Here is a 27,647-nt window from a genome sequence, read left to right as displayed (position 1 = left end):
AAAAATAAAACAGGTGCTATGAAAAGTCAGAAGGAATGTATTACTCAAAAAAAATCCCTGAAAATTGTGCATAAAATATCTGAACATAAGTGCATGTTTATATCTGAAGGCTATATAACCAGAAATACAATGTGAGACAGGAGAAACCACCCTTCAAGTTGTTAATCAGGGTAATCCAGGAGACTCCCTAAATAACACAGATATTGCCACAGCCCTTTATTACTTCCCAGAACTTGAAGGTAAAACCCTATTGCTCAAGAAAGGACATACTTCAGACACATAACTTGGAGCAGTGAAGCTGGAACTGACCTGGAAGCTATTCCCTGAAGACTAGACCTCATAGTTCTGGAGGATACTATGCAAGCTGACAAGAGGAAAAATAATCAATGGTCCAATCCAGCTGTAAACCCTAATAACCACAGTGGCTGGCACAACAAACTATCTCTATTGTTTCAAAAAGAGGGTTATTTAATGAATATTGAAAATGGGTAAAATGTGAGCATTCAACTGGTAAGGGAGAAGTGAAGGGCATATAAGGGACCGTGGGGATAAAGGGGAAGAAATAGTGCCAGAGAGGGGGGGGATAACAACTTGAAAGGAGGTTTCTCCTCTCTGGCATATTCATATTTCTGTTTATATAGCCTTCAGATATAAACATGAACTTATGTTCAGATATTTTATGTACTTTTTTATGAGTTTTTATCTGTTGCTATAAATATTTGGAAAACAGAAAATATACTGTTTTAGGGAAGTGGCATTAGATTCTCCTTTACTGTGACCTCTTCAGCCCCTGATATTTGGCTAGGTTTATAGTACCATGCATATTGATGGGGTCTTAAGTCCAAGTAGAGAGCTATTGGTTACCTCCAATATAAAAGTGCAGAAATGACTGCTACAATATAGACATAATCTCAAGTAAATAATTTTACTTAACCTTGCAATCAAAAAGTTACTGTTTATAATGTAACAAACTGGACATATACGCCTGCCTCCTGGTCCTCCTCTCAAGATAGTGTAATATTGTGTATGAATCTGGATATGCACGCATAGCAAAGCACTATAAGGAGCACGCTTTTTTCATTGCAAAGGAGAGAATTAAGGGTGTGTGATATTTTAGGCCTAGGGATCAGAGGGCAAGATTTTCTGAAAGATAAGGGTGGATTCTGACTTCTACCTCCCCATTTCGGGCTGGAGATACTGTTTCAATAAAGAATGAGCAAAGTCTTGGCTCCATAGTACTGTTCTAAGAGACATCCAAAAGAACATAATGCTCAGCACGTGGGTGCACTCTTAGCCTTATGGGTGTTTAAAAGTCAGGCTGTTTCTATATTAAAGCAGACCACAATATAGGTAATAAATGCCACATCAATGTACCCTGATTGCATGATTAGGAATACTTTGCCACGATAGTCAAGGAAGCTTCACCCATAATATCTCAACATTATGGTTTCCTAAACAAGACCCACACATTGTCAGTACCAGTTGATGTGCCAATATGTATGGGAGCTTTCACAAGGTCCCACCCTCTAGGTGAAGAGCTATGTCAGTTAATGTCTGCTGTGAGAGGAAGAGTGAGTTCTGTCCAATAATGCGTTCCCTGATAGGTTATCCAAACCCAAGTGGTCAGTCCTAGTTGTATGTGCATCTCATCTAAGCACCACTAAATGGACTCATTGAATAATTAAAGATGTCAGGAAGTTGGCAGTGAGGGAGGTAACTTGAGAAGAACTGAAGGGGAAAGAGGAGGGTAGATATTCTGTAAATACTGTACCTGTGTATGAAATTCTTAAAAACTAAAAATAAGTACTCATGTACTTAAACATTTTTTTACTTATCAAGTTCTATATGCTAAGAAATTCATTAAGAATTTTTGAATAAAATAATGAACAAAATTAATTAGACTTGTTTATTAAATTTGAAATGGCATCGATATAATAGAAACAGAAAGAAATGTAGACACAAAATGTGGTAGAAGCTGGCTGTACTCATCACTCAGGAAGTTAGAGCACAGAGAAGGGAAGCTGTAAAATTCCCCAAGAAGTTGAGAAAAGTTTCCAAGATTTGTAACAATGAACAGTTTTCAAAGATAAATGACTGAAAAATCAGAATAAAATGCAGTGATCCTTAAGAAATGAAAAGATTAATAATTAAGAACATGACTAAAATATGACACATGTATTTCAGATATTAACATGAGTCTATGCTGGTCTGATAGTTTTTTAAAGAAAATCCATATCCTCTTACATTGAATTTACTTCATGGACTTTTATTAAGGGTGTGTGTGTGTGTGTGTGTGTGTGTGTGTGCTCTTGTGTGTTGGTTTATAAGATTTGTAAGAGAGTTCTGATTTAAATCTATTCTTCATTGGATACAGTTTCTTTACTGTACATTCTCACTATAACCATTTATTACAATGGTGATTTGACTAATGCATGCAAGAGAAAGACAAGGGCTAACGTGCAACTATGCCTGCAGGGCAGTGTCTGTACAGAATTTGATATATTAATTCAGGATAGAGACAGAAAGTCTGCATTATTCTATTTCAAAACACCGGTGTGAGAACCACTGGTTTCAATTTGAAAAAGCCAAGACCCTTCTCTTAGACATCTGAAGGTCAATAGATTGGCTTGGTCATGAGACAGGATACGGCATTTAACATGATTCAAAATGTTACACAGAAGATGAGGAAGATATGGATGGCTGGGAAATGCCATCTTGTAGGTGAACCACAGCCACTTTAACTAGGAACTCACATCAGCCACAGCTGCCAGCACTGTGAATGCACAATACTGGCAACCTCATCAGTCAAGCAGGGATGTAGAAAAGGCTTAGGAATTCCCATTCCCGGATGTTGACTTGTTTGCTACTTAGAGATTCAGGGTGAGGAGGAGTCATTGTTTTATTTGTGTACCCATAGGTATCCCCACTGGGTTCGAATGTATAATTCTAATCTAATTGCCTTTCAGATGGTCCTGGTTGAGCCTAATAGGTCACAGAACAGAAACAAATGTCGTGACTCTGGAAAAAGGACTGGTAGTAAAGTAAGGTGGGGTGTGACAGAGATGAGAGGAAAATAAATGAAAGAGGAGGGAGAGTAATCAGAATGTACTAAAACATATGAATATGTCAAAGTAAAATTAATAAAGGAGATGCATATATTTATTAGGTTTAGATTCAGAAATTGATAAATCTCAACTTATGACAATCACAGTATGACTGACAAAGCACACTGTGATCATTAACTGTATGTGTCACCATGATAGGGTTTTGAATATCAAAATATTTGATCTCACGTAGATCTGGAAGTTTCTGTGCGGTAAGGCAGACAAATTTAGCTCAGTCTTCTCTCCACCACTGAATGCATGCATCATACTCTCCATGAAATAGTTGCTGATCCTCAGAGAGCTTAAACTACCACAGTTATTTGTCTAGTTCCTAAAACATATTCAGTTGCTACTGTAAAGTGCTTTAAAATTAACCATTAAAAATTCTACAGAATAATCCACTCTGCTGAAACTGTTACATTGATAAGATTTTCAGAAATGGTGTTAGAAAAATTAGTACCTATGTTTCTCAGCCAAACATGTTTTGCTCATGTGGCTGATGTTCAGTTTAAGGCTCATAACGATGAGTGAGTGTCTGCCGATACTGACAGATATTTAGACTAAGCAACTGGTGCAACTGTGTACTTTTCTAAAAGCAATCTCCCAGCATGATTATAAAACCTTAACTAATGCTTGATCTTTCTGTACACCTGTTTATGATTAGGATTAAATTATATTTCAGTAATGCTCACTGAATGGGTCTCTAAGGCTTTTTTATTGCCAACTATAAAATTCAGAAAGTTACAATTTACTGAACTATTTTACTTAGTTGATATGTGTTAACTCTATTCCTATAAGAAATAATAGCAAATAGTAAAAAGAAATCTCATAAATAAATAATTAAGATGTTAATTTAGCAAAAGTGGACATTTTCTTTGGTAATGACTGCAAATGATATAGATTTTTTTTTGATATTCCTAATCTCATGTGTATTTATAAGTTGATTTTACTTGACACGAATGTTATTGGCGCTTATATAGTGAGTCTGAATTAAAGAAGAGTATCTTATCTAAATGCTGACAGTTTGATTCTTCACAAGATCTGATCAATGATTTCATCATTCCTCTGTAGATATTTCAGTACACTAATTCCTCTGTTTTCACCTGATTTTTAATATTATTTAATATTGAAATATCTGTCAGAGCCTGAAAACACACAATTTCACACCTAGTCTGGAGATCAAGAAAACAAAAATTACCTAGAATTATATTTTATGAACATACTCATGTGTTCTTTATAACATCAGTTTAAAGTAAATAGTGAATGTCTTTTCAATACCATAGTGAAAATATAATCAAAACAGAAGTGTGAGAGAACTGATTTTAAAAGTCAGAGTTTGGGACGCATCAAAGTGAAACACTGTCTTCTGTACCTGGAAGGCTGCTGCACTCATGAGCTCACAGGAACTGTGTGCCCTGAATAAGACCTCTGCAAAATCAAGTCAGTCAGTCTACATTCTCTCCTGGAGTAGAGAGGTCTCATGAGCCACTGCCTCTATCTAGGGAATTATTAGCTGTTGATGCCTTCTGTGAGAGTCCGTTTTCTTTAAGTGTGGAATTACTTGTGGGGATGGGTCCACACACATGAGCATATGGATAATAAAAACTGGACTCTAGATTATAAAACTTGAGGGTGGGGGTGAATTTGAGAGGGGTGGGGGAGTTAAGATATGGGAGGAGTTAGGGGGAGAACTGGAGAAGAGAATAATCAAAATATATTTTATGTATGTAAAAAGAACATGTAAAACCTACAGAATAATAAAAAAAAGATTGCTGTGGATTAAATGAGCTGTAACAAAGACTAATAGGTAAGAACACACAAGTGCATTGATTCACACCCTCAGCAGTGCTGTGATGAGGGGAGAAGGCAGGCAGGACTGAGAATGACAGAACTAGAACTTGAAATCCTACAATTTGCAAGAATTTAGGGAAACTGAAACAATAACACAAAACCTCCCAACTGAAAAAAGCCCATGCCCAAATGGATTCACAGCAGAATTCTACCAGACATTCAAATAAAATCTACAACCAATACTGCTTAAATTATTCAAAAAGATAGAAACAGAGGGAGAACTCCCAAGCTCCTATGAAGCCAGTATCACTTTAATGGCCAAACCAGGAAAAGATACAACAAAAAAAGAAAACTACAGACACATATTTTGATGAACACAGATACAAAGATACTCAACAAAATACTTGCACACTGAATACAAGCACACATCAAAAAGATCATCCACCATGATCAAGTTGGCTTTATACCAGAGATGCAGGGATGGTTCAACATTCGTTAAGTTAACAAATGTAACAAAACTTAAAAGACAAAAACCACGTGGTCATCTCAGTAGATGCAGAAAAGGCATTTGACAAAATCAAACATGCATTCATGTTAAAAGTCCTAGAAGGAGTGGGTCTGGCAAGAACATACCTCAACATAATTAAAGCTGTACACAACAAACCCAAAGCCAACATCATCCTAAATGAAGAAAAACAGAAGCATTCCAATTAAAATCAGGAACCAGATAAGGCTGTCCACTATCTCCACTCCTTTTCAATATAGTGCTTGAAACCCTTGCTAGAGTAATAAGACAAGAGATGCTAAAGGAGTACCAATTGGAAAAGAAGAGGTCAAATTATCACTATTTGCAGATGATATTATACATAGGAGATCCCAAAAATTCCATGAGAAAACTGTTAGAATTCATTAATGCTTTCGCTAAAGCGGCAGGATACAAAATCAACTTACAAAAATCAGTAGCCTTTCTATATACCAATAACAAGCAATCAGAAAAAGCACTAGAGCAAATCCTCCCATTCTCAATAGCCTCAAAAAGTATTTAAGAATAAAGTTAATCAAAGACATTAGATTATCTCTTCAATGAAAATTTCAAAATTCTAAAGAAAGAGATAGAGGAAGACACTAGGAGATGGAAAGACCTAATATTGTCATGGATTGGTAGAATCAATATTATGAAAATGACCATCTTAATAAATGCAATTTATCAATTCAATGCAATCCCAATCAAAATACCCATGACATTCTACACAGAGCTTGAGAAAATAATCCTAAAACTCATATGGAATCACTGAAGTTCTTGGATAGCCAAAACAATCTTGGGCAAAAAGAACAAGGCTGGGGGGATCACCACACCAGATCTCAGATTATATTACAGAGTTATACTCATAAACACAGCATGGTACTGTCAGAAGACCAGACACATAGATCAATGGAACACAATAGAAGACCCAAACATGAGTTCATATAATCTCAGCCACATGATATTTGACAAAGGTGCTAAGAAGGAAAGATAGCATCTTCGACAAGTGGTGTTGATATAACTGGATCTCCACTTGCAGAAAAATGAAACTTGACCCTTATCTTTCACCCTGTACAATAGAGAACTCCAAATTGATCAAAGACCTCAATTTAAAATGTGAAACTTGGAACTGCTAGAAGACAGCATGGGCAGCACCCTCCAAGATAGAGGCATTGGAAAGGTCATTTTAAACCAGATAACAGCTGCTCAAGCACTAAGGTCAACAGTTAACAAGTGGGACCTCATGAAACTACAAACTTTGTTTACAGTGAAAGAAAGAACTAAGTAAAGAAAGAGGAAACCCACTGAGTGGGAGAAAATCTTCACCAGATACACATTCAACAGAAGATTAATATCCAGAGTAGCCAAAGAACTCAAAAAAGAAAGAAATAACAAGATAAACAACCCAATAAAAATAGGAGCATCTTAAAAAATCCTCAACATTCTTAGTAATGAGAGAAATGCAAATCAAAAGCACTCTAAGATTTCATCTTACCCCAGTCAGATTGGCCAAGATCAAGAGAACAAAAAACTCCAAATACTGGAGAGGATGTGGAGAAAGAGGACCGCTCATTCACTGCTGGTGGGAATGCAAACTTGTGGAACCACTGTGGAAAGCAGTGTGGTGAACCCTCACAAAACTACAAATGAACCTACAGTGTTATCCAGTGATACCACTCCTTGGTATATACCCAAAGGACTCATCGTACTGTAGAGATACCTGTACATCCATGTTTGCTGCTGCTCTCTTCACAATAGCTAAGAAGTGGAAACAACTTAATGTCCCTCAGTTGACAAATGGTTGATGAAAATGTGGTCTATCTACTCAGAGGAGTTCTACTCAGCAGTAAGAAAAGATGAAATTATGAAATTTGCAGGTAAATGGATGGAGAGTGTTTTACTAGGTGAAGTAACACATGCAAAAAAAGCGTTCTCCCTCATTTGTGGATTGCAGCACCAATCCCTTATATGTGAGTATGTAAATTCTGAAGTAACACCAGGAGCCAGGTAAAGGCGAAGGATACATGGAAGTAAAGGAAAAGAAAAAACCTGAAAGGGAGATAGTAGGGAACAGATGCTACTTGAAGGAGGTGGAAAAAGTGTGAGTAATCGGCAGTAAGGAGAATAAGGAGGGACATTCAAGGGATCACAGTATGGGATAGCAAAGGAAGTCAGGAATGGAAAGATGGCAAGAGTCCAGGAGTCGGGAGGAATTGGGAGGGTGGGAATAATGGGAGCACTATGACTAAGAAGGGAGAGAGGCCAGATGAGGGAACAAAGAATAGGGATGAGTGAAGCTTGGGAGGCTAAGAAACCTAGAGGGAAATGTAATGCCCTAGAAACTTTATGAGAAATGCATGTAGAGTGTCTGAACATTAATGCATATATATACCTAGGGGCTGCTTGGTCGGGAATGCAGTGTGTGATAAAAGAGACCTCTCTTAGAGGGAATAACTTGCCCTACATCACTCATAAAGGAAACTTCTTTTTGCAACAGATGGAGGCTACTGCAGAGTTGCACACCTGGTCAGGCATAGAGAACATATACCTGGGAGATGCCCAGTACTAGGTGACACATCTGCAGTTGAATCTCTCCAACCAAGGTTCACAGAACATAGAGAAATAAGGGTTAGAGAGAGGGCTAATGTACCCCTTAACTCTCACCAGTGAAGCATCCATGTACATCAGAGTGTGATACACACAGAAGGCCTCAACTGGACAAATTTTGGAGAATAAGGGACTGTAGAGTAAAGGATGGGACTCCTACATGGAACCTCACCCACCCATGGCTCAGGGACTATTGTGGAAGAGGACACAGAAAGATTGGAAGAGCCAGGGCTGGTTCACGAACACATGAAGTGGAGGCTTTGAGGCCAATGGAGGCTTGCTCATGTGCACATGCAGCATCCAAAGCAGGACCCATGTCAGCTAAATTAAACAAGGGACCAAAAGAGAGGTGAGAAATAGGTGATGGGTCAGCACTAGATCGAGAACTCTTTGATACTGGTTGCTGCTGGGTGAGGGAGAGTATGACTTACACATGACCCCTGAATGGTCTGACTAGACTCCAGTGGACACATTTACACTGAAGACCCTTTGCATACAAACACTTGAATGAATAGACTCAGAATGTATGGCAGAGTGCATAGGGTTCGTGGGGGAGGGCATGGATGGGGAGGGTCTAGATGTAAGTAGGAAATGTTATTAAAAGCTCAATTAAAAAAGAAAATAGAAAAGAAACAAAACACAACAAAACAGAATAAAAAACCAAAAGGAATGTGAAATCTTACTCTTTGTAAAATAATCTGGCAGTTAATCAAAATGATTTAAGCATGGCATTACCAAATGTCCAGGAATTCTAGATCCTAAGAATATTCTCAAGATTTCATGAAATAGAAACAGGCAACCAAACCATTTCTGAGTTAATATGAACAACAGCATTGTTTATAGCAAGCAAAATGTACAACAGTTCTAAATTCTACCAGAAACAAGAGATAAATGAAAAGTGCCAAATCCATGCAACAGAGCAACTTTAAAGAATGAAAAGAAATACCAGAAATAACCAAATCTAGAGAGACAGAAGGCTTATCATTGGTGTTCCTTAGTCTACAGGAAGAATGAAAATGTTTTAATATTCCTTGTGATAATGGAGGAACAACTGAATAATATACTTTAAAAGGATGACTATATTCTGTGTCAATTATGTCTAAATGCACATGTTTAAATGTTTTGGACACTGAATATTTGGAAGAAATGAAAGTCTTACCACATTTCATGCCATATCATTTTTCATTATGAAATATTCCTACAGTCAAATATATTTATGGTTTTGACATAAATATAATGAAATAGCTCTCAAAGTTTTGTGGGTTTTTTTCTGTCTTCAATTCTAAACTGGTGTTAGTTCATAATCTTCTAATTTCCTAATAAAGACTAATAGTATGAAATTGATCTCATTTTTAAGAGCTTTATTCTATTTTATTTTGATAATAAGATTCACTATTTTGGAAACTCTAATATTTGCATTATTTAATTTTAAATTTAGGTGTTTGCAATAGTGCAATACCCTGGATGATTATCTTGGGTTTTTGTCAGAAGCTTTTCTTAGAGTGGCCTTAGACCTGAAGCTGAATTTCCTGAGTATTTCTTTCACTGTAAATTTTACAAGTGCTTACTGAAGCAAGGATACCATATTGATTTCACAAGGGCAATTACAAATGTTCAATTTCTTTTTCTGAACTGCCACATATAAAGTATCCTTGATGTAAAGAGTTGGTGGTATGTGTAAACTATAAGTACATGGAAAACAAAAACATTCAATTAAGATGAAAATCACTCATGCCTCAAGGATGAGGATAATAATTCTTGATGTAAAATTTCTGCCTGTACACTGTGATTAAAGTGAAAGAACCTTAAAGTTTATTTACTGCATCCAATTGTTATGGGTCTAACATGTTCTGTAATTCTGCTAGATTGGGCCAGAAAAACACTACTGAGCACCTTGCTGGCCAGGAAGTCTTTGCATGAGACTTAACACACAGTGGCATTGTTCCCCAGCATATGTAAATACACCTGTTTACCGTTTTCTGAAGCAGTCACTGTGATATTATACCAGGGTGTTTCTTCTCTGTCAAGTACTTTTGTAGTCTTAATGGTTCCAGTATTGGGATCAATGTTGAAAAATCTGTCCTCTTCAGCATTGTGGTTGATAAAGTATCTGAAAGAAACAAAAGGCAATATTCTTTATTGATGTGCTATAATGAGGAGAATATAATGTAATAAAGGGAGGTATTAAATCAAATACATTAAAATAATCAACTATGTTTTAAATTTCTATATTTGACTCTTAAGAACAAGATTGCAGGGGCTGGAGAAATTATTCAGTGGTTAAGAGCACTGGCTGCTCTTGCAGAGGACCTGGGTTCAGTTGCCAGGACCCCCACGGTGGCTCACAACTGTCTGTAACTCCAGTTCCATAGAGTCCAACACTATGGTGGGCAGTGTATGACATGGATACACTTTCATACATGCAGGAAATATATTCATGCACATAAATTTTTTAAATTTTATTTTATTATTTTATTGTTTTTGATATATTATACCCTTTGCATCCAAGACCCATCCCTCCATTCAAATTACAGAAAAAAATTCTGTAATAGTCTCCATATGTTGCAAATTTTTTTCAATGAGTGTTAAGAGGTACAAATGTCTCTCTCTCTATATATATGTACATATGGAGGATACATATTTAGAATATATTAAGAAATAGGTTGGTCTAGGGATATGGCAAAAGCAGTTCTTCCTCTAGGATCTTTGACCATTCCAGTTATGTGTATTTGACCATGTTTACAGTGCCAACCATGAGTTCCCTCCTACTGAGAGGTCCTCCAGTATTTTTTTCCATATTACTTACAGCTATGAAGAACTTAATCGACAACTGAAACCCACAACCAGTTGCTAACGCATGACCAGTGCTGTGGGAAGAACGTGTGAAATAGGAGGAACCTAAGTACAAATTTGAAATTAAGTAAACATCTTGAGTTATTTGAAATAGTCAGTATGTTCATGTGCATTATTCAGTGCACTGTTTTTTTCATTAATTGAGAAATAGATGAATATTGAAAAAAGAACCAGTAAATTTATAATTCTTACAGTGTTCCAATGAACTCAAACATTTTTGAAATAACATTCAGTATAATACAATTATCATTGATTAAGGTTCATCTTTTGTTATCAGCTTCAAAGTGGGAAAAATTAAAAACAAACCTGTGTCCTAAAGATTATTTGATAAACACTTTGGACCATAGGCGCGTGCAGGCTAATGAGCTAATGTGAGAGGGAAATCTTAAGACAGATCAGGACTACTGTCATATGAAGATTGTAACACAACGTTTTGACTCTGTCACTATTATCTACTCATGATATCACTGTAAAATAAGCATCAAAGTATTGTCTATATATGATGTGTAATCTTCACTATCAGCGTCACTGTATTGAGAATCACTAAGAGATTAGTAATGTACAAGTGTGTGTATACCAATATGGATGTCTTGAGGCCTGAAGATTCTGAACTAATCTCTGGGTTAATGCCTTGGTGGGCTTGCAGTAATATTGTGTCCCTATTGGGAAGCTGTGAAAAGTGGAATGTGGGGTTTAGTTAGAGGCATTAATTTCTGAAGCATGAGGTCATTATCTTACCTGGTCTCCCCATGCCCTATTTTCACTGGTTGATGTCCACTATATAGAAGCTCCTCTGATACATGATCTTACCATGATTATTTTCCACCTCATACTGAGTCTAGAAACCCTGAGCTAAGTGCACATGGGGTGAGCCCTTTTAAAACTGTAACCATAAATAATTCCTCTTTGCTTTTTTTTTTCCCGTATTTGGTCATGATGTTTACAAAACTTGCATGCTATGCTGAATGCTACTTCAAATAATTTACCAATTATCAAGATGTCTTCGGCTGGGTCTTTGTAATCATTCTAACTGTAGAGTAAAGAAAGTGCAATTAAACTTTGTGCTAGTTGCTGTTTGCCTAGTAGTCCATAAAACACTCTAATTGAAACAATCTCCAATGCAATCCTTATCTATTTAATATGAATAGAGAAATTCTTCTATTCCTTTTCCAGCAAGAAATCTTCCAGCTTTCTATTCTGATATCTAAATATGAATTATATTACATGCCCTTACAACTTCTTGTTCTGACAGTCAATATATGCACTATTAAATACTTCTAGTAAGTATATTTCAAGCTGTGTGAACATGAAAAAGTTTAAATCATCAAAATAAGGGCAACATTTATTCAAATTAGCATTCACAGATGAAGATACAGGCTGACAAGTTATAAGTGTAATAAATAGTCAATATCAGTAATGGTTACCATTATTCAATATTTTTTTCAACAAATGCTACCTTAAACAAACTACCTAGTTCTCCACTTGTTGCTCAATTTCCATCTGAAAATGTAGGCACAGTCTGAAGATGATTGTCATCTTAAAGTACATTTGAATGCTATCTTTCATTTTAGTAACAAATTTTCATTCAGACTAGGCAGTAACTTGATCCAATATATTTTGTAGATTTCAGCAAGATAAATTGATTTCAAACATGTATTTAAAATCTACTTCAACACTGATGCATTTTTAAATGCTTTAGTAGCTCAAAATATAAAAACATAGAGTGTCTCTCTCAGTTTCTATCCTTCAGATATGTTCAGATACACCTGCAAGTGTGGAAAAATCATTGAGATTTCTTCCCTCTGTAACTATATTGTTTTATTGATTAAGAGTGGTGGAAAAAAGTTTAATGAATGTAAAACTCATGGAACAGTATGGAAATTGACTTTCTCCTTAGATCAACTGAAAGTAAAACATCTGCTGTATGACTCTGATTTTTTTAAGTTCCTTTCAGATTTGGCTATGAAATTTATGACTGAAGACATGCATCCAGAATATAATCATTTTAAACAAACTAAAACCATCATTTTTCATATGACAAGTCTCCCATTCTACTTTAGTGTCTGATAAAATGTGAACTATGTATATGTATTAGAAATTATTGCCCTATTCAGAGGCTTAGAGGTTGCCTACAAAGCACAGGAAGTATGGTCACAATGTTTCATCTCTACCATTAGTTGCTTGACTTACTTGGATCCAGTGATTCAGCACATCTAGTCTGGAGATATACTCAATTATCCATGAAAAAATAGTAATACTATAGTCATCACTAGGCCTCTTAAATTCTCAAGTATCATATGTACATGATATTATAAAGTATAGTCATTAATCTGTGTGCTTCTATTAGACAAATGTAATATTAAACTTAACAAGATGCAGGCTAAAGGCAAGAATCTCTGGCTTTAGACAAGAGCCTTCATTTGTCTCTGTGCTTATTTCTCACTAAACGGTTCTGATGAATTATCCCTTTTCTACTAAGAAATTCTGGCACAGTTTCAATTAAGGCATATTTAGGATTGCCTTGAAAGAAACATAAAAATTATCCAATTGTCAGGGAGATGAACGGCTATACAAATTTATCAATTAAAACTCATTTATATGTTAGATAACATTTGAAATGTGAATATGTTTTGCAATATATTTGTTGACAGTTCATCTTTCTTTTCAAAGCTATGCATCAATTATTCTTCTCAATTTTCGTTTTGTTTGTTTTTTCATTCAGCTTCTTGAATGTGGCCAATACTACCACATCATTATTTTGAAACCACATGCTGTTGTAACATCGACAGTTAGGGAAGAACTCCCTCTTGCCTGCATTTTAAATGAGGTGATTATTTCAGAAACTTATAAGAAACTAAACACACCAGAGAGGATGTAGTGAACATGCTGGCTGCATTTGCCTACTAAGGGTCTAGGAAACCTCAGATTGTAAATGGATGTGGAAGGATGTGAAGTTTTTGGTATACAGCAATTTATGTAAATTTACCTTCTAGAATTATTCAAGATAGTGACTCCAATAATTTCCATTTCCCTTTTCAAATCTTGTAATGTACATTATTATCTTTGCAATATGGATAGATCTCACATATTGTCAGTTTTATTCTTGAGTAAGCAGTTTTAACTGGCAAGACTCTGTGTTCTTGACACTATTTTGGGTATATATAAACCTGTACAAACACTATTTCCAGTCAGTAACACTCATCATTGGCTTCCTGGTCATTTAAAACATTCCTTTATTGTCCTTGTAATTTAAATACAACTTTTAGGAACAGAAAGATACTTGTGTTATTTTCACTAGCCGAAATATAAAAGAAGCGTTATGCGGTGCTTTGAAAACTGGTTGAAGATTAAATAAAGCAGAATGAGTTTACATTACAAATCTAAACTTTTATTATTCAACCTTTTGAAATAGTTAAATTCCTGAATATTTGTTTATGAGTAAATATGAGTCATTAATAGATTATTTGACAGATGTCAAAAACTTTAGGGAACAACATCAAAAGTATTTATTTGATCAACTGATAAAAATAGGTTTGTATTTCTGAAATCGCATTCTACCTGTATTATGCTAGCAAGGTAAATAGAGGTTGCTCAAACCACTGATCTTCTTAGTGCCTGTAAACCACCAACCTTTAATTTTATATATTTTTTTAACGAAAGGTGATGATTATCTTCCTATAAATTGCACACATTATTTTGAACAGAAAAAAAAAAACAAAAACCTTGTGATATGGCATCCTATAAAAAAATGAAAGATCTAATCACCTGTAATACAAAAGAATAAAGTCAAGCAGATTTTCACAAGTGCTGGTAAGATCCCAGCTCCTTTTTTTTATATATTTTTTTAACGAAAGGTGATGATTATCTTCCTATAAATTGCACACATTATTTTGAACAGAAAAAAAAAAACAAAAAAACCTTGATATGGCATCCTATAAAAAAATGAAAGATCTAATCACCTGTAATACAAAAGAATAAAGTCAAGCAGATTTTCACAAGTGCTGGTAAGATCCCAGCTCCCTTTTATTACATGTTCTGCAAATGTGGAGGTAATTGCCGTGTTCTGGCACATTTCAAGGTAGAGCTTCTCACTGTACTTTTCTTTATTACAGCTATCTGATCCCTGTGAAGGGGATGGTATGTGGCTCACTTTTGTGTGCCTCTCTCTCTTTTTTTCTTTTTCTTATTCATTGCCTGCACCTAGAGTTTCATATGAATCATACATTTTGTTAAAAAATCAGAAACAAATATTATGTAAACAGCAGCTTTGTAGTTCCTAATTGTTTAAAGACAACTCTAGCAAACTCATTAATCTTTGAATGAGCACAGAGCATTAGAATAAAGAATATGATAATAAACATATTAGCATTTGAAGACAATGTATCATATCAATCATTTCTATACAACAGCTAGGAGAATATTGTAAGCACTCAGTTAATGTTTCCAATTATATGGTGTGACTGCTAAGGTAATTAGAAATGTCAGGAGACAATAAATTACCCACACAAATAACTTAAGTTCCTGACTGAAACGTGGACACTGAAACATTCACAGGACAGAGATATACCAGAGCTATTCTTACTGACCTATATGTCCCAGGAAGTTCTTTTAAATTAATTTTCATGAGAATTTTTGATATATCAACCAATTTGTCTTCTTTTGTATCAGAGTTTCTTAGCCTCAGGCTAAATGATATTTGAGGCCAGAGAATTCTTTGTCATTGGAACTTATAGCAGGGGTATTCTGATCCCTTCTTGGTAGCTCTGCTAACCAGTATCATCCTGCTGCTAAATTCTGGACACATCTATCTATCAAAGTGCATAGGCAGGGTCTTAGAGAGATGTTAGGTTGTAAGACTGTAACTATCACAGAGGGATAAGTGATCTTTCAGGAAAAGAAACAGCTACTCTCTTTTGAACACATGAGGATATGAGTTGTCAGTAATGCATCAGGGACGCCTCAACACAACAATGCCATTCTGGGACCCTGATAGAGAACTAAGAGAAATTAATTTATGTTATTGATAAGCCAAATAATCCATGACAATTTCATTTAGAGGCCAAACTGATGAAGGGAAAGGATAATCAGTAAAATGCATTTTGTTTGGAAATGCCAAAATGAAATCTAATATCTTGTGTGCTAATTTTAAAAAGTAAAACATTTGAAATTTAAAAAAAGGAAAAAGAAATAAAATAAAATCTCTCCAAAGCTTAAAAACTGGTGAACTCATGATAGCATTTATAATCTTGTAAAAAGAGATAAAGGAGAGATGTTTGTTTCTTTCTTTCTTCTTTGACCAATGAGGTCAGAGTGAGAAGACAACTGTTGTAAACTGGAAAGCAGGCCCTCAGCAGAACCTGGAGAGCGGGCACTCTCACCTTCAGCTTTCTCTGCTACAGGACTGTGGGAATGCAATGTAGTGCATCTTGCTTTAGGACACATCTGCCAGTGCAATAGCTTCTTGTCACAGCAAGAGCAAAAAATGTTGAACATGTATCTTTATGCACAGAAGTTGCTTCTCTTTGTGAATGAGTCCCTTAAAGTAAAATTGAAACAAGCATGTTTTTAGAAAATCAAATGGAATATTTAGGTTAATAGATACTGACAAAACACTGTGATGTAGTAGCCTAAAGATGGTTGGGTAGAGAGTGTAATTTTCTTCAGGGGTTTGGTCACAGGTGATTGTTCTTGCTCCAGTGAACAGACTTCCCACCTACAGCAGGGCAGGAAGCTTTAATTAAACTCACTAGGTTACACAAAAAAGAATTGAAAATAGGTGCAGGACTTCTGGGAAGAAGAGTTTCAGTGGGTGAGGGAGGAGGGTGAGAAAGGGGACTAGGAGCTGAAACCAATCAAAATGGTTTATGTAAATGTATGAAACTGTCAAACAGAAAGTTTAAAAACAAAGGCTAGTAGAGGAATGAAAGCTTTATGGGCAAACAAGTTGGTGACGATCTCAAACTTTCTATAGCTTTGGAGGTCATTCACAAACTAGTTCATATACATCTCTGCAGTTCTTTTGATTTTGTCATGAGACAGAAGAAACCCTTTCTGTTTGAGCAAGAAAATAATAATTATTCTTATTAGATAACAGTACAACATTAAACTATCAGAAGCACTTAGGGACTTGGCAATGTGGTAAACCCTTCATTTTAATGTATGATAATTCTATTGTCATATTTTTATTGCATACTAATTTCTTTTTTAAGCATTAGGAATTTGAGGACAACAAATGTCACTCAAATTGATAGAGATAAAATGGTCCTCTGTCTTCTGAATCTAGCCTCTTAGTGTTCTAGAGTTCCTTGAAGATGTTAGCATTTCGTGAATGACTGCTAGATTCAGGAAATTCTATTTGGTGCTAGCCTCATGATAACTCTGATTTTAGATTTTAGGCTTCATCTTTTACAGATAATTGATCGATGATAATCTAGGTAACATAGTGGGACTAGAAACCAGGCATCCCTTCGGGATCAGCACTAGCCTCAAATTTTACTTTTTTGTACTCTATATGCTTTTCTTATTACCAAGTAATAAATGATTCTCTAGTTTACTATCATTTATACAGTTTCCTCAGGAAGTTCTGATAATTCATTAAGTCAAGACGTTATAGTAGAAAATGGTATCTACTTGTAGGAGTACACATGCCCTTGTCTCCTTCCTTCAGAATTAATTCAGTTGAGTAAGTCAAGGGCCTGGCTTGGGGACCCCCCCTTAGGGAGGAAGTTTTATCCTAAGAAAATGTACTTTTCTGTTCCAAAGTTCCTAACCCCTAGTTCAGTCTTTATGAAACCCTCAAGGTTGGCTGGGCTGCCCAGCTTTCTGAGTCCCTTCTCAGAAAGGCATAGACATTTCTTTTTCTTTTCTTCTTTTTCTTTCTGGTGCTGGCCAAAGCCCAATTATGTTTTGACTCTCTGTTGCTTTATGCTTCCTACCTCTTTAAAGTAGTCCTACTCCTGTGGCCTATGATCACGTGGGTGACCTCAATCCTGGCTTGTCATCACCCTTTCATAGGAGCTGTGAGATTTACAGCATGCCTGCCCTTGAGATTTTATTTTAAATTCTAATAATTGTCCTGGAGCTTCCATTTGAGTCCATTCTGAATTATTTTATTAATGAGACTAAGAACCTCAGGAGCGGTCCCCACTTTCCCCAGTATCATCTAGTGGATCTGAAAAGACTTTCCAACTCCTGATAATATTTCCTTACTTACTTTTAATTCTTTGATCTTTGGAGACAATGTACCTCTTCCTGAAACCCTCGACAACATCAAAAGAAAAACATTAATCTCTGTGATTCCCAATATATTCATGGCAATAGCTTTCATAATATGTTTTTCATTTTTTTCATGTGTAGTTGAATGCAGTGCTCATTTGTGTACATTCATGGTCTCTTATGTGTGGGTGGGTGTCCATGTGAGTATGAGTGCATGTGTACATATATGCATGTGTGTATGCAGACCTGATATTGGCATTAGGAGTCTTCCTTGAACACTGTCTACCTTATTCATTGAGGTCATGTCTCTCCTTTGACCCAGAGCTCAGTGAAAAGGGATTACCTGTCTCTGCCTTCAGACAGCTGGCATTACAGGCAAACTACAAAACCCATCCAAGATCTAAATGAATTCTTGTGATCCAAACTCAGGCTCTTGCATCACAAGGACATTATCGATTAACTCATCTCCCTAGAACCTTTCATATGTTCTTTTTGTTTAAGTTGTTTTATGCATATGAATGATTGCCTGCATGTATATAAGTACACCACATGTATGCCATGTCTGCAGAGGCCAGAAGAGGGCATCAGATCTCTGGAAATGGAGTTGCAGGTAATTGTGAGCCACTATGTGGGTACTGGGTATTGAACTCTGGTCCTCTATAAGAGAAGCAATTACTCTTAATCCCTGAGATATCTTTTTAGTCCCCAAGCTTGCATATATTCTTAATTTGGCCAAAATCTATCTGATAATTTAATCAGAAAATAATTATCATTATAGTCTAATTATAATAGAAAAACCATTTGAAAATAAAATAATCAGCTATTATTTAAATTCCCATTAAATTACTGTGAGAGACAATAGAAACCTTCACACATCTGGAAGATCCCGAGCACCATACCTTACTAAGCTGTTAGCACTGTCAGGGTCTTGTGCCAAAACAGTGCCAACAATTGTCCCAATCTTGGCATTTTCATAGACTTCCATGACATAAGAAGGCATCGAAAAGAGAGGCGGCTCATCCACATCTCCAACAATGATCTTCAGCATCGTAGCATCCTTAAAAGGTCCCAAGTGGGAAAAGCGGAAGTCGAGATGTGTATTTGCTCCCTCTATGTTGAGTGTGTATGACTTTTTTTTCTCATAGTTCAGTGGCTGTAGAAGATGAATAAGATCATCAATGTTATATCCTTCATATTTCTCAAAGGTGCAAGCATTTTCCTATTTTTGGAAAGAAAAGGAGATAAGTCTTTTTACCTTTAGTTAAAAGCTAATTATAACATTTTTTTCTGAATCATGATATCTAAAACAGATTAATAGCAACTATAGGTTCAATTTATCATTAATTTACATAACCCTAACTATAGTAAAAATCAGATGTAGAAATAAAATCTCCTCAGGAAAAAATATTACAATATTATTTTTGGAGACTCTTACAAGTTCCCACACTCACTCTCAATAACTATTACATTCGTAATCTATAAATGTCTGCTGTTAAGTTTTTAAACATTTGAAATAAAAAATATTTTACATTTAAGAACAATAACAAAAATATTTTATACTTAAGTGATTTATCTTAAATTATTGACATTTAAAATTTAATTGTTTTTATTTTTTCAAAATTAGACACATTCATGTGGTACATTTTGATATTGGAATGAAATTCATTCATATAATTTATCATAAACAACTCAAGATATTTAGGCTACTTAACATCTCAAATAGTTATTTGTATCTTCTAGTGCTTTTAATAACCCCCAAGACCATGTAATATCATTAAATATCAATTTTCTGGAATGGTGTATAAAATCTAGTTTCTTCTAAATATATCTTATAACAAATTATTAAGTTCCTCCCTAATAACCCCTCTCATTTAACCTTTTTTTAAACAATGTCAGCAGCACTGATCTTTGGACTCCACATTTCCATAGCTGCAATTGAATGACATAAAGCGGTACTTGGTTTCTTTTATCTGGCTCATTTCACTTAATGTGATGATAAACATACCTATCTGAGGTACGATAAATGACAAGGTCTCATTCCTTATTATTTCCAAAATATTTTATTCAAAAACCTACACAAAGGTGGGCATGGAGGCCTATGCTTTTAATCCCAGCATCCCAGAGACAGAGGCAGGTGGATTGCTGTGAGTTCTGGCAAACTGGGGCTGACTAATTCTGTAGTTTGAGAGATAGTGACATAACTCTTTCCTCATTTTAAGGAAATCATCACTTGATTTTGCTTCTTATTTGACTTCTTTAGAATTGAGCTCTTCGTCTGTCCCTTGTCAGATTTATCATTTGAACGGTCTTCTCACTCTGTTCATTGTGTTTTTTGGCTATGTAGAAATTACACATTTTGATGTTATCTCATTTGTCTTTTACTTTTTTGCCTTTCTCACCTGCACTTTTGTTAAAATAAAATACATGTCTGTAGATGGGTATGGTGGCCCATGCCTTGAATCCTAGCACCCAGGAAGCAAAGGAAGGAGGATCCCTTTGAGATCAAGTCCAGCCTGGTCTATAGAGTGCTTTCCAGGCCAGCTGTGGCTACAAGGGGGCCCTGTCTCAAAACAAACAAACAAATATAAATAAACAAATTTTTAAAAATATAAAAAGCATCACCAGGCTTGGTGCCATACACCTTTAAACCCAGCACTGAGGAGGCAGTGGCAGGCGGGTCTTTGTGAGTTCGACCAGCCTGGTTAATAAGTGAAAATTATTTTTTTAAAAAAGAGGTCAATAGGCCAGTGTGGTGGGCGCATGCCTTTAATCCCAGCACTTGAGAGGCAGTGGCAGGCGGGTCTTTGTGAGTTCGAGGCCAGCCTGGTCTACATAGTGAGTTCCAGGACAGCTGGGGTTACAGGGGGACCCTGTCTCAAAAGAGACAAAAAAAAAAGTCAGCATCATGAATTTGATTTCACCCACAATGATTCAAATCCATGTTTTCATCCAAAGAATACAAGGTATATTGTGGGCTACAAAGTAATAAGAAAATACTTAACATTTTCTATCAAGTCCTTTAAGACTTATTGAATCTTTTGAACATTAAGAGAGAGATATAAGCTGCTAAAGTTATGCATGTTGAATAGCTAGGAACTGTCTCCAAGATGAAGAAACTTTTTGTTAAGAACTATTCAGTGCTAAACGTGATGCATCATTTACATCTGCATTTGAATCTGGAAGTCAAAATGGACTTCGATTTAGTTTTAGCGGTATAAAAGCTTTTGAAGGAGACATTAGTATAGATGATCTTTTAGCTTGAACCTGTTCAAATATTCATTGAAAATCACCTGTGAGAGAAAGTTCACAGAAATACTTCATCTCTGTTGCTGCCCCTGGTTTGTCACTAACTTGCTTCAATACTCCAGCCCTTTTTTCTTAGTAAGATCCAATTAGAATTACTCTTTCTAAAGAGGTTATGATATTCTCCTTTACCCTAAAGACCAATGTCCTAGTTGCTTTTGGTTGCTTGGATAGAGCAACATAGACACTTTGATTTAGCAGGGAACCTGACCCTGTCCCATTTCCAGGGGCTTGGGTGTTCAACACCAGTACCGGCAGATCTGCTGTCCAGTTTAACTTCCAGTTTAGAAAATTGCCTCTTTCTGATATACACAGATTTTGGAGAAGAAAACATTGATTGTTTCTCTATTATGAAGTAACTAGTTCCATTCATAATTGATCTACTATCCAGACCTGTTATATTCCTCCAAACTCCACTTCCAACTTCTGTCATAATGAGAATTCCACTGTAGCACATGGCTTTTGGGAATTAAATGTGTTCCATTCAACACAGAGAGGAGATGGTATCAGGAAATGTCTTTATGGAAATCTCATAAAGGGAATTCCCTGCACTAATAATGTTTATTGCTTCTATCACTTCTTGGTTGTCTTAGAAATTGGACTTCTTAGGGTATGAATATAACACAGAAGGTGAAACACTATTTTGTTTCAAGTAGGTCCAACAGCCTGGAAAGCTTTTGGTATCACAGTGGGGAAAAATAGGAAAGCTGGGCCACTCCTGTCCTTCTACGGATTTTTAAAATGAGTTAAAAGTAATAAAAATTCCTAAAAATGCAATTCCTCAAAAATTGACCATATGTAATGCTAATATATGTACACATTGTGAAAATCTTATTCACTTTACATTTATATATTTTAATGAAGGGTTAATTAACTCTTCAGTACATGGTTCATTAATTCAGAATGAATGAACCTAAAATGAATTCTGAACATAAGTAATAACTCTTTTCATTCAGGAAGATATAAACTCTATCAGAACTTAGGTATTAAACATTTTCTCCCCTAGATTTCACTCTTTTAAATGAATAAACGAGAATCTGTCTTTGTTATATAAACCCTATTAAATTTAAATAAACTGTCCTAAAAATGTGAACAATTGCTGCCAATCAAGAATTGGGTGGAAGGATAATGTGCTTCTGGCTTTTAGAGCTTGACTGTCAGTATTTAGATAAGTCACTAGCAAAGCAGAAGCCTTTAATGTTCCATATTTACTGAAGATCAATGTCTATGATAACTTTTGAGTCAACCTACTGTATATGCTAGGTTTTTACAATACCAGAGTTCTTCTCAGTATATAATCCAAGGTATATTGACTTTGCTAGTGATACTTAGCATATATACTCTCACAATAACACTGATTTTAAAGGACCCATCTCTACTCATTCATGGCTATAGGATTCTACTTTCTTCTGACTCATTGACATTTGCAGAGGGAAATTTGGCTACATGTACTTTGTTCAGAGGTTTCTCTCAAGCTGTGCATACATGAAGATAGACCACCCATTATGTAGCAGATGTCTTTGGCAAATTGGATATCACATGTCTTAATGCTGCCCGCCTAATGCTAAGGTGCAGGTTGTTCATGTGGACACATGGCTTCATGTTGATGATCCTCTAATATAAGTTTAACTACCTCCAGGGAGAGAAAATCACTGTGGGAGACCAGTTTTCCAAGGCTGACAGATGGATGGATAGGGACCATCTGTAGCCACAAAGGAAGAAGATGATTATTTCAGGTTGGGTCAGGAATTTAAAAACAGATAAGTTACTACAAATGGTAACATTTTAACAGCATCATTTCTGAACAGAAATTTGTGAGACTGAATTTCACCTATACAAAAACGTGGAGGAAATATAATCATTTGTTTATTTTGAATAGTTCACAATTAGGTATTCAACAGAATGTGTGTTATATGTTTTTATTACAACAATAATATTATAGACCTGTATATGATAATATAATCATATTTGCCTATACTGTAGCTGTGGTAAAGGGGCACAATTTACCCATCACCTACACATTTCCAAGAAGTCTTCATTAATTTTCTACTAATTTTTAACTTTTTGGAACCCATTTAGAATTCCAACTGTGGAGCTTATCATTCCTTAGCTACAAGCAATTTTTTTAACAGGGTCTCCCTTGTAAAAGCATGCCTGGCAGTCACTATGTGGACCAGGCTGGGCTCTATCTCACAGATATCCCCTACCTCTGCCTCCTGAGGGCTAGGATTAAAGGAGTATGCCACCATGCCTCATGTAAGCAAAATCATTTTTAAACTAAAAACAATCTCTCATAGTATTAGGAAAGTAAAATCTATTTGTCAATTCACTTATTTTAAGGAGAAAATGGTACTGAGGGGGGGAAAACACAGAAAGCAAATAACCTGAAATATATAGAAGTTTATAAAACACAAAACACCTTGTTTCTGCTTAAAACATAAGAAACAAGCCAGGCATAGTTAAAGCTACACACTTTTAATCCCAGCACTAGGGAAGAAGGCAGATCTCTGTGAGATTGAAAACATCATGGTCTACATATAAGTTACAGGCCAGCTGGGGCTAGAGAGAGACCCGGCCTCAAAAAAGACCAACTGTTGCTACAGAGAGACCCTGTCTCAAAACAACCATAATAAATAAATAAATAAATAAATAACCCCAAAACAAGCAAACAAATGAAGAAAGTCCCCCAAAACACAAGAAACAGGAATGAATTATTCTAAAACATTAATGATGATAAGTGAGTTGTAGAGCCCATGATTACTGATAGTAAGTACAGCTCTATCATAGCTGTGTTTTGTAACATCAACTACATACACATTCACAGCTGTTTAAGATTGGAATCTGACAATCATTCAAATTGAACAACTGTTTGGCATCACAGCTAAAGAAGGAACTGTAGAAAATGTGGTGGGATTTTTTTTGAGATAGAAAACTATAAAAATGAACCTGAGTTCTTTGCAATTTGTTCATTATTATTTATAGATTTTCTTCTCTAAGATATTTGGTGTTAGATAGTGTTACTGTTTGAATGTAATTTATTACACTTCACAAAATTGTAGAGCTACGAAATGTTTCCTGTTTCTGAAGACTACAATACTGCCTTTTCACTTGTGTTTAGTAGGAGAATTACCTAAGCAGAAGGGAAACGTGTTGCCAGAAATCAAAACAGATAGGTTAGTGTTTAGGGAGAAATATTTCAAGAGCAGTATCACAATGTTTCTTTGAATTTTTGTTTTCCTTTAGTTGATTTTTTTACAGGATTTCTTTATGCTCAATTCTCAGTATAAAATTCAACTGTAGTCCAAACTCTGCAAATATTATTTATTTATATAGTTATTTATTCTCTTACTGGGGATTGAACTCTGTAGAAGCTAAGTAAATGCTATACCACTGAGGTATACAATAAAACAAAAAATATATGAGTAAATAAATAAAAAATGAAGAATCTAGATGAAGTGAGATTTTTAAAAATTCCTCATTCTATGGCAAGAGGGCTCAACTGGTAAAGCTTATGGACCTTATTTTCATCCCTGGAACCCATGTGATAGAAGCACAGAAGTGATTACAGCAAGATGTCCTCTGTACTCCACACACATGCCTTGGCACCGGCCCAAATGCAGACATACACACTAAATAAATATATAAATATTGAAATAAACAAATACATACACCAGAAAACTAGATCTAATAATCTGTTGTATCCAAGAAACACATCACATTGGTAAAAACACATGTAGAAATCCTTAGAGTCAAATATGAAAACACCATGTGATCATTCTCTTTTCATTATTAAGGTAAAAATTCATCTAGTCCCTCTAAGGACCTTAACAGAGAATGTGTTGCTCCCTCTTTCTAGTTCTGCGTCTAATCAGGTATTTTGGTGAAGGTAACTACCACTTGGTGGCAAGTCATTCTATTGACACTGTAATTCAACAACTAGCAAGAGAAGTCAAACATTTTTTTTTCAGAAACCTCAACATGGCTGCTGTGGGTAATAAAGATTCAAGACAAAAATATTTCAGGAATTGTAAGCACTAAACTGTGGCATTAGACTGCAAAGTACAGGCTCAAAGAATCAACTAGACCCAAGAAGGTTATCTTCACTGCTTGAAATCAAATGAATTTTCTATGGTTTGGAAACTCCTTTATTCGTTACATTTTCTTCATGTCAGAATGACAGTAATGATAACTACTAGTCTATGAATGTCGAAGCAGGGGAGTTTGCATGTGGATGGTTTATTTTCTGTTTATGGGTCAACAGATAAATGTCTGCCCTCAGATGGAAGATACTCAGAACTTCAGCCATACCTGATTTAGATGATAAGATTTAGACAAGATTTGGAACTTTATACTGACCTTGTACTACACTGAGGTTGATAGAAGCATTTACATGGAGATAGGTGTTCTAGGCATGAGACAGAAATGAATTTTAGAGAGACAGAAGCAAACTATGGTAAGCAGATTATGTCCTGGACGTAAATGAATACAGCTGACTTTTCAGTGCAAACTATGAAAGCCAGAGAGCCTGGACCAAAGAATTCTCAGTTCTAAATGACCACAGATGCCAACCCAGATTACTTTACCCAGCCAAAATGTCTATTATAGTCGAAGGGGAAAGAAAATTTTTCTATGACATAAATAGGCTGAAAGAATTCATATCCACAAACCAGCCCTTCAGAGAATTCTTGAAGCAATACAAAGAGCTGAAGAACAGAACAACTGCACCCAAGGGGTTATAGAAAGAAACTCAATGAAGATATAATTATGGAAATACCCAGCTATATTAAGAATGTGAACAGAAATAAAAATGACAAGATTCAATACACATCTTTCATTAATACCTTTAAATATCAATGGACTGAACTCCCCAGTCGAAAGGCATAGAATAATCGAATGGATTAAGAAACAAAACCAATCTTTTTGTTGTCTGCAAGAAACTTATCTCACTTTCAAGGACAGATGCTACCTTAAGGTGAAAAGATGGGAAAAAATATACCAAGAGAATTGTACTAAAAAAAAAGCAGGCATTGCAATTTTAATATCTGATAAAATACACTTTAAACTAAAACTAAGAAGAGATAAAGAGGGCCACTTTATTCTGATTGAAGGAACAATAAATCAAGAAGATATTACAATCATCAACATATATTCACCAAACTCTGGTGCACCCAACTTCATAAAAATATTAGTACAGGACATTAAGACCCAGATTAATCCCAATTCATTAATTGTAGGGGACTTCATTCCCACATTGTCTCTATTAGATAGGTCTACAGGACAGAAAATTAACAAAGAGAAATCTGAATTAAACAATACCATATATCAAATGGACCTAACAGACATCCAGTGAATATTCTACCCAAGCACCAAAGAATATGATTTCTACCCAGCACCCCATGGAACCTTACCAAAATTGACCATATGCTGGGGCACAAAATAAACCTCAACAAATACAAAAAGATTGAAATAATTCAATGCATTCTATAAGACCACAATGATGTAAAGATTAAAATCAACACTGAAAGAAACACTAGTAACTATATGAACACATGGAGATTAAACAACACACTCCTGAATGATGAATGGATCAAAGGAGAAATTAAGAAAGAAATAAAAGTATTCCTGGAACTAAATGAAAAGAACAACACAACAAAACCTCTGGGACACATTGAAAGCAGTTCTTAGAGGGAAGTTAATAATTCTAAGAGCCTACATTAAAAATATCAGAAAGAACACAAATAAATGACTTAACATTGCAAAACATTTGAAAAGCAACAACAAATGAAACACAAACCCAGAAGACAAGAAGAAATAACAAAAATCAGAGCAGAAATTAATGAAATAGAAATAAAGAAAACAATACAAAGAATCAACGAATCCAAGAGCTGGTTCTTTAAAAAGATAAACAAGATTGACAGGACCCCTTGACTAGTTAACCAAAAGAAAGAAAGAGTAACTCAAAATCAATAACATCAGAGATGAAAGGGGAAACATCACAATAGACACCACAAACATCCAGAACATTTTAAGGAATACTTTAAAAACATATATGCTACTAAATTTGAAAACCTAAATGAAATGGATGGGTATCTAAGAGCATGGGAACCCCCAAAACTAAACCAAGAAGAGATTAACACCTTAAACAGACCCATAACATAAAGGAAATTGAAACAGTAATACAAAACCTCCCTAATAAAAAAGCCTAGGACCAGATGGATTTACAGCAGAATTCTACCAGACAATTGAAGAAT

At 35.5% G+C, this 27,647-nt stretch overlaps 1 protein-coding gene across 5 annotated transcripts in view; it reads right to left on the bottom strand.

Moving 5' to 3' along the window:
- The window catches only part of Cdh18 (cadherin 18), an 814,309-nt gene that overhangs the window by 60,476 nt on the left and 726,186 nt on the right, over nucleotides 1-27,647 (bottom strand). For all 5 annotated transcript variants that reach the window (XM_017795255.1, XM_017795257.2, XM_017795256.1 and 2 more), the window contains exons 7-8: nucleotides 18,993-19,246; nucleotides 9,999-10,135 (exon numbers count right to left, since the gene is read on the bottom strand). In XM_017795255.1, the coding sequence (XP_017650744.1) occupies nucleotides 9,999-10,135; nucleotides 18,993-19,246 (391 nt within the window). The remainder of the gene's footprint in view (nucleotides 1-9,998; nucleotides 10,136-18,992; nucleotides 19,247-27,647) is intronic.

This window comes from Nannospalax galili, unplaced genomic scaffold (genome assembly GCF_000622305.1).
Source record: "Nannospalax galili isolate Female #2095 unplaced genomic scaffold, S.galili_v1.0 scaffold207, whole genome shotgun sequence".
NCBI lineage: Eukaryota > Metazoa > Chordata > Mammalia > Rodentia > Spalacidae > Nannospalax > Nannospalax galili.
The sequence above is the reverse complement of the archived record's forward strand: the minus strand, read 5'-3'. Positions and strand labels throughout refer to the sequence as shown.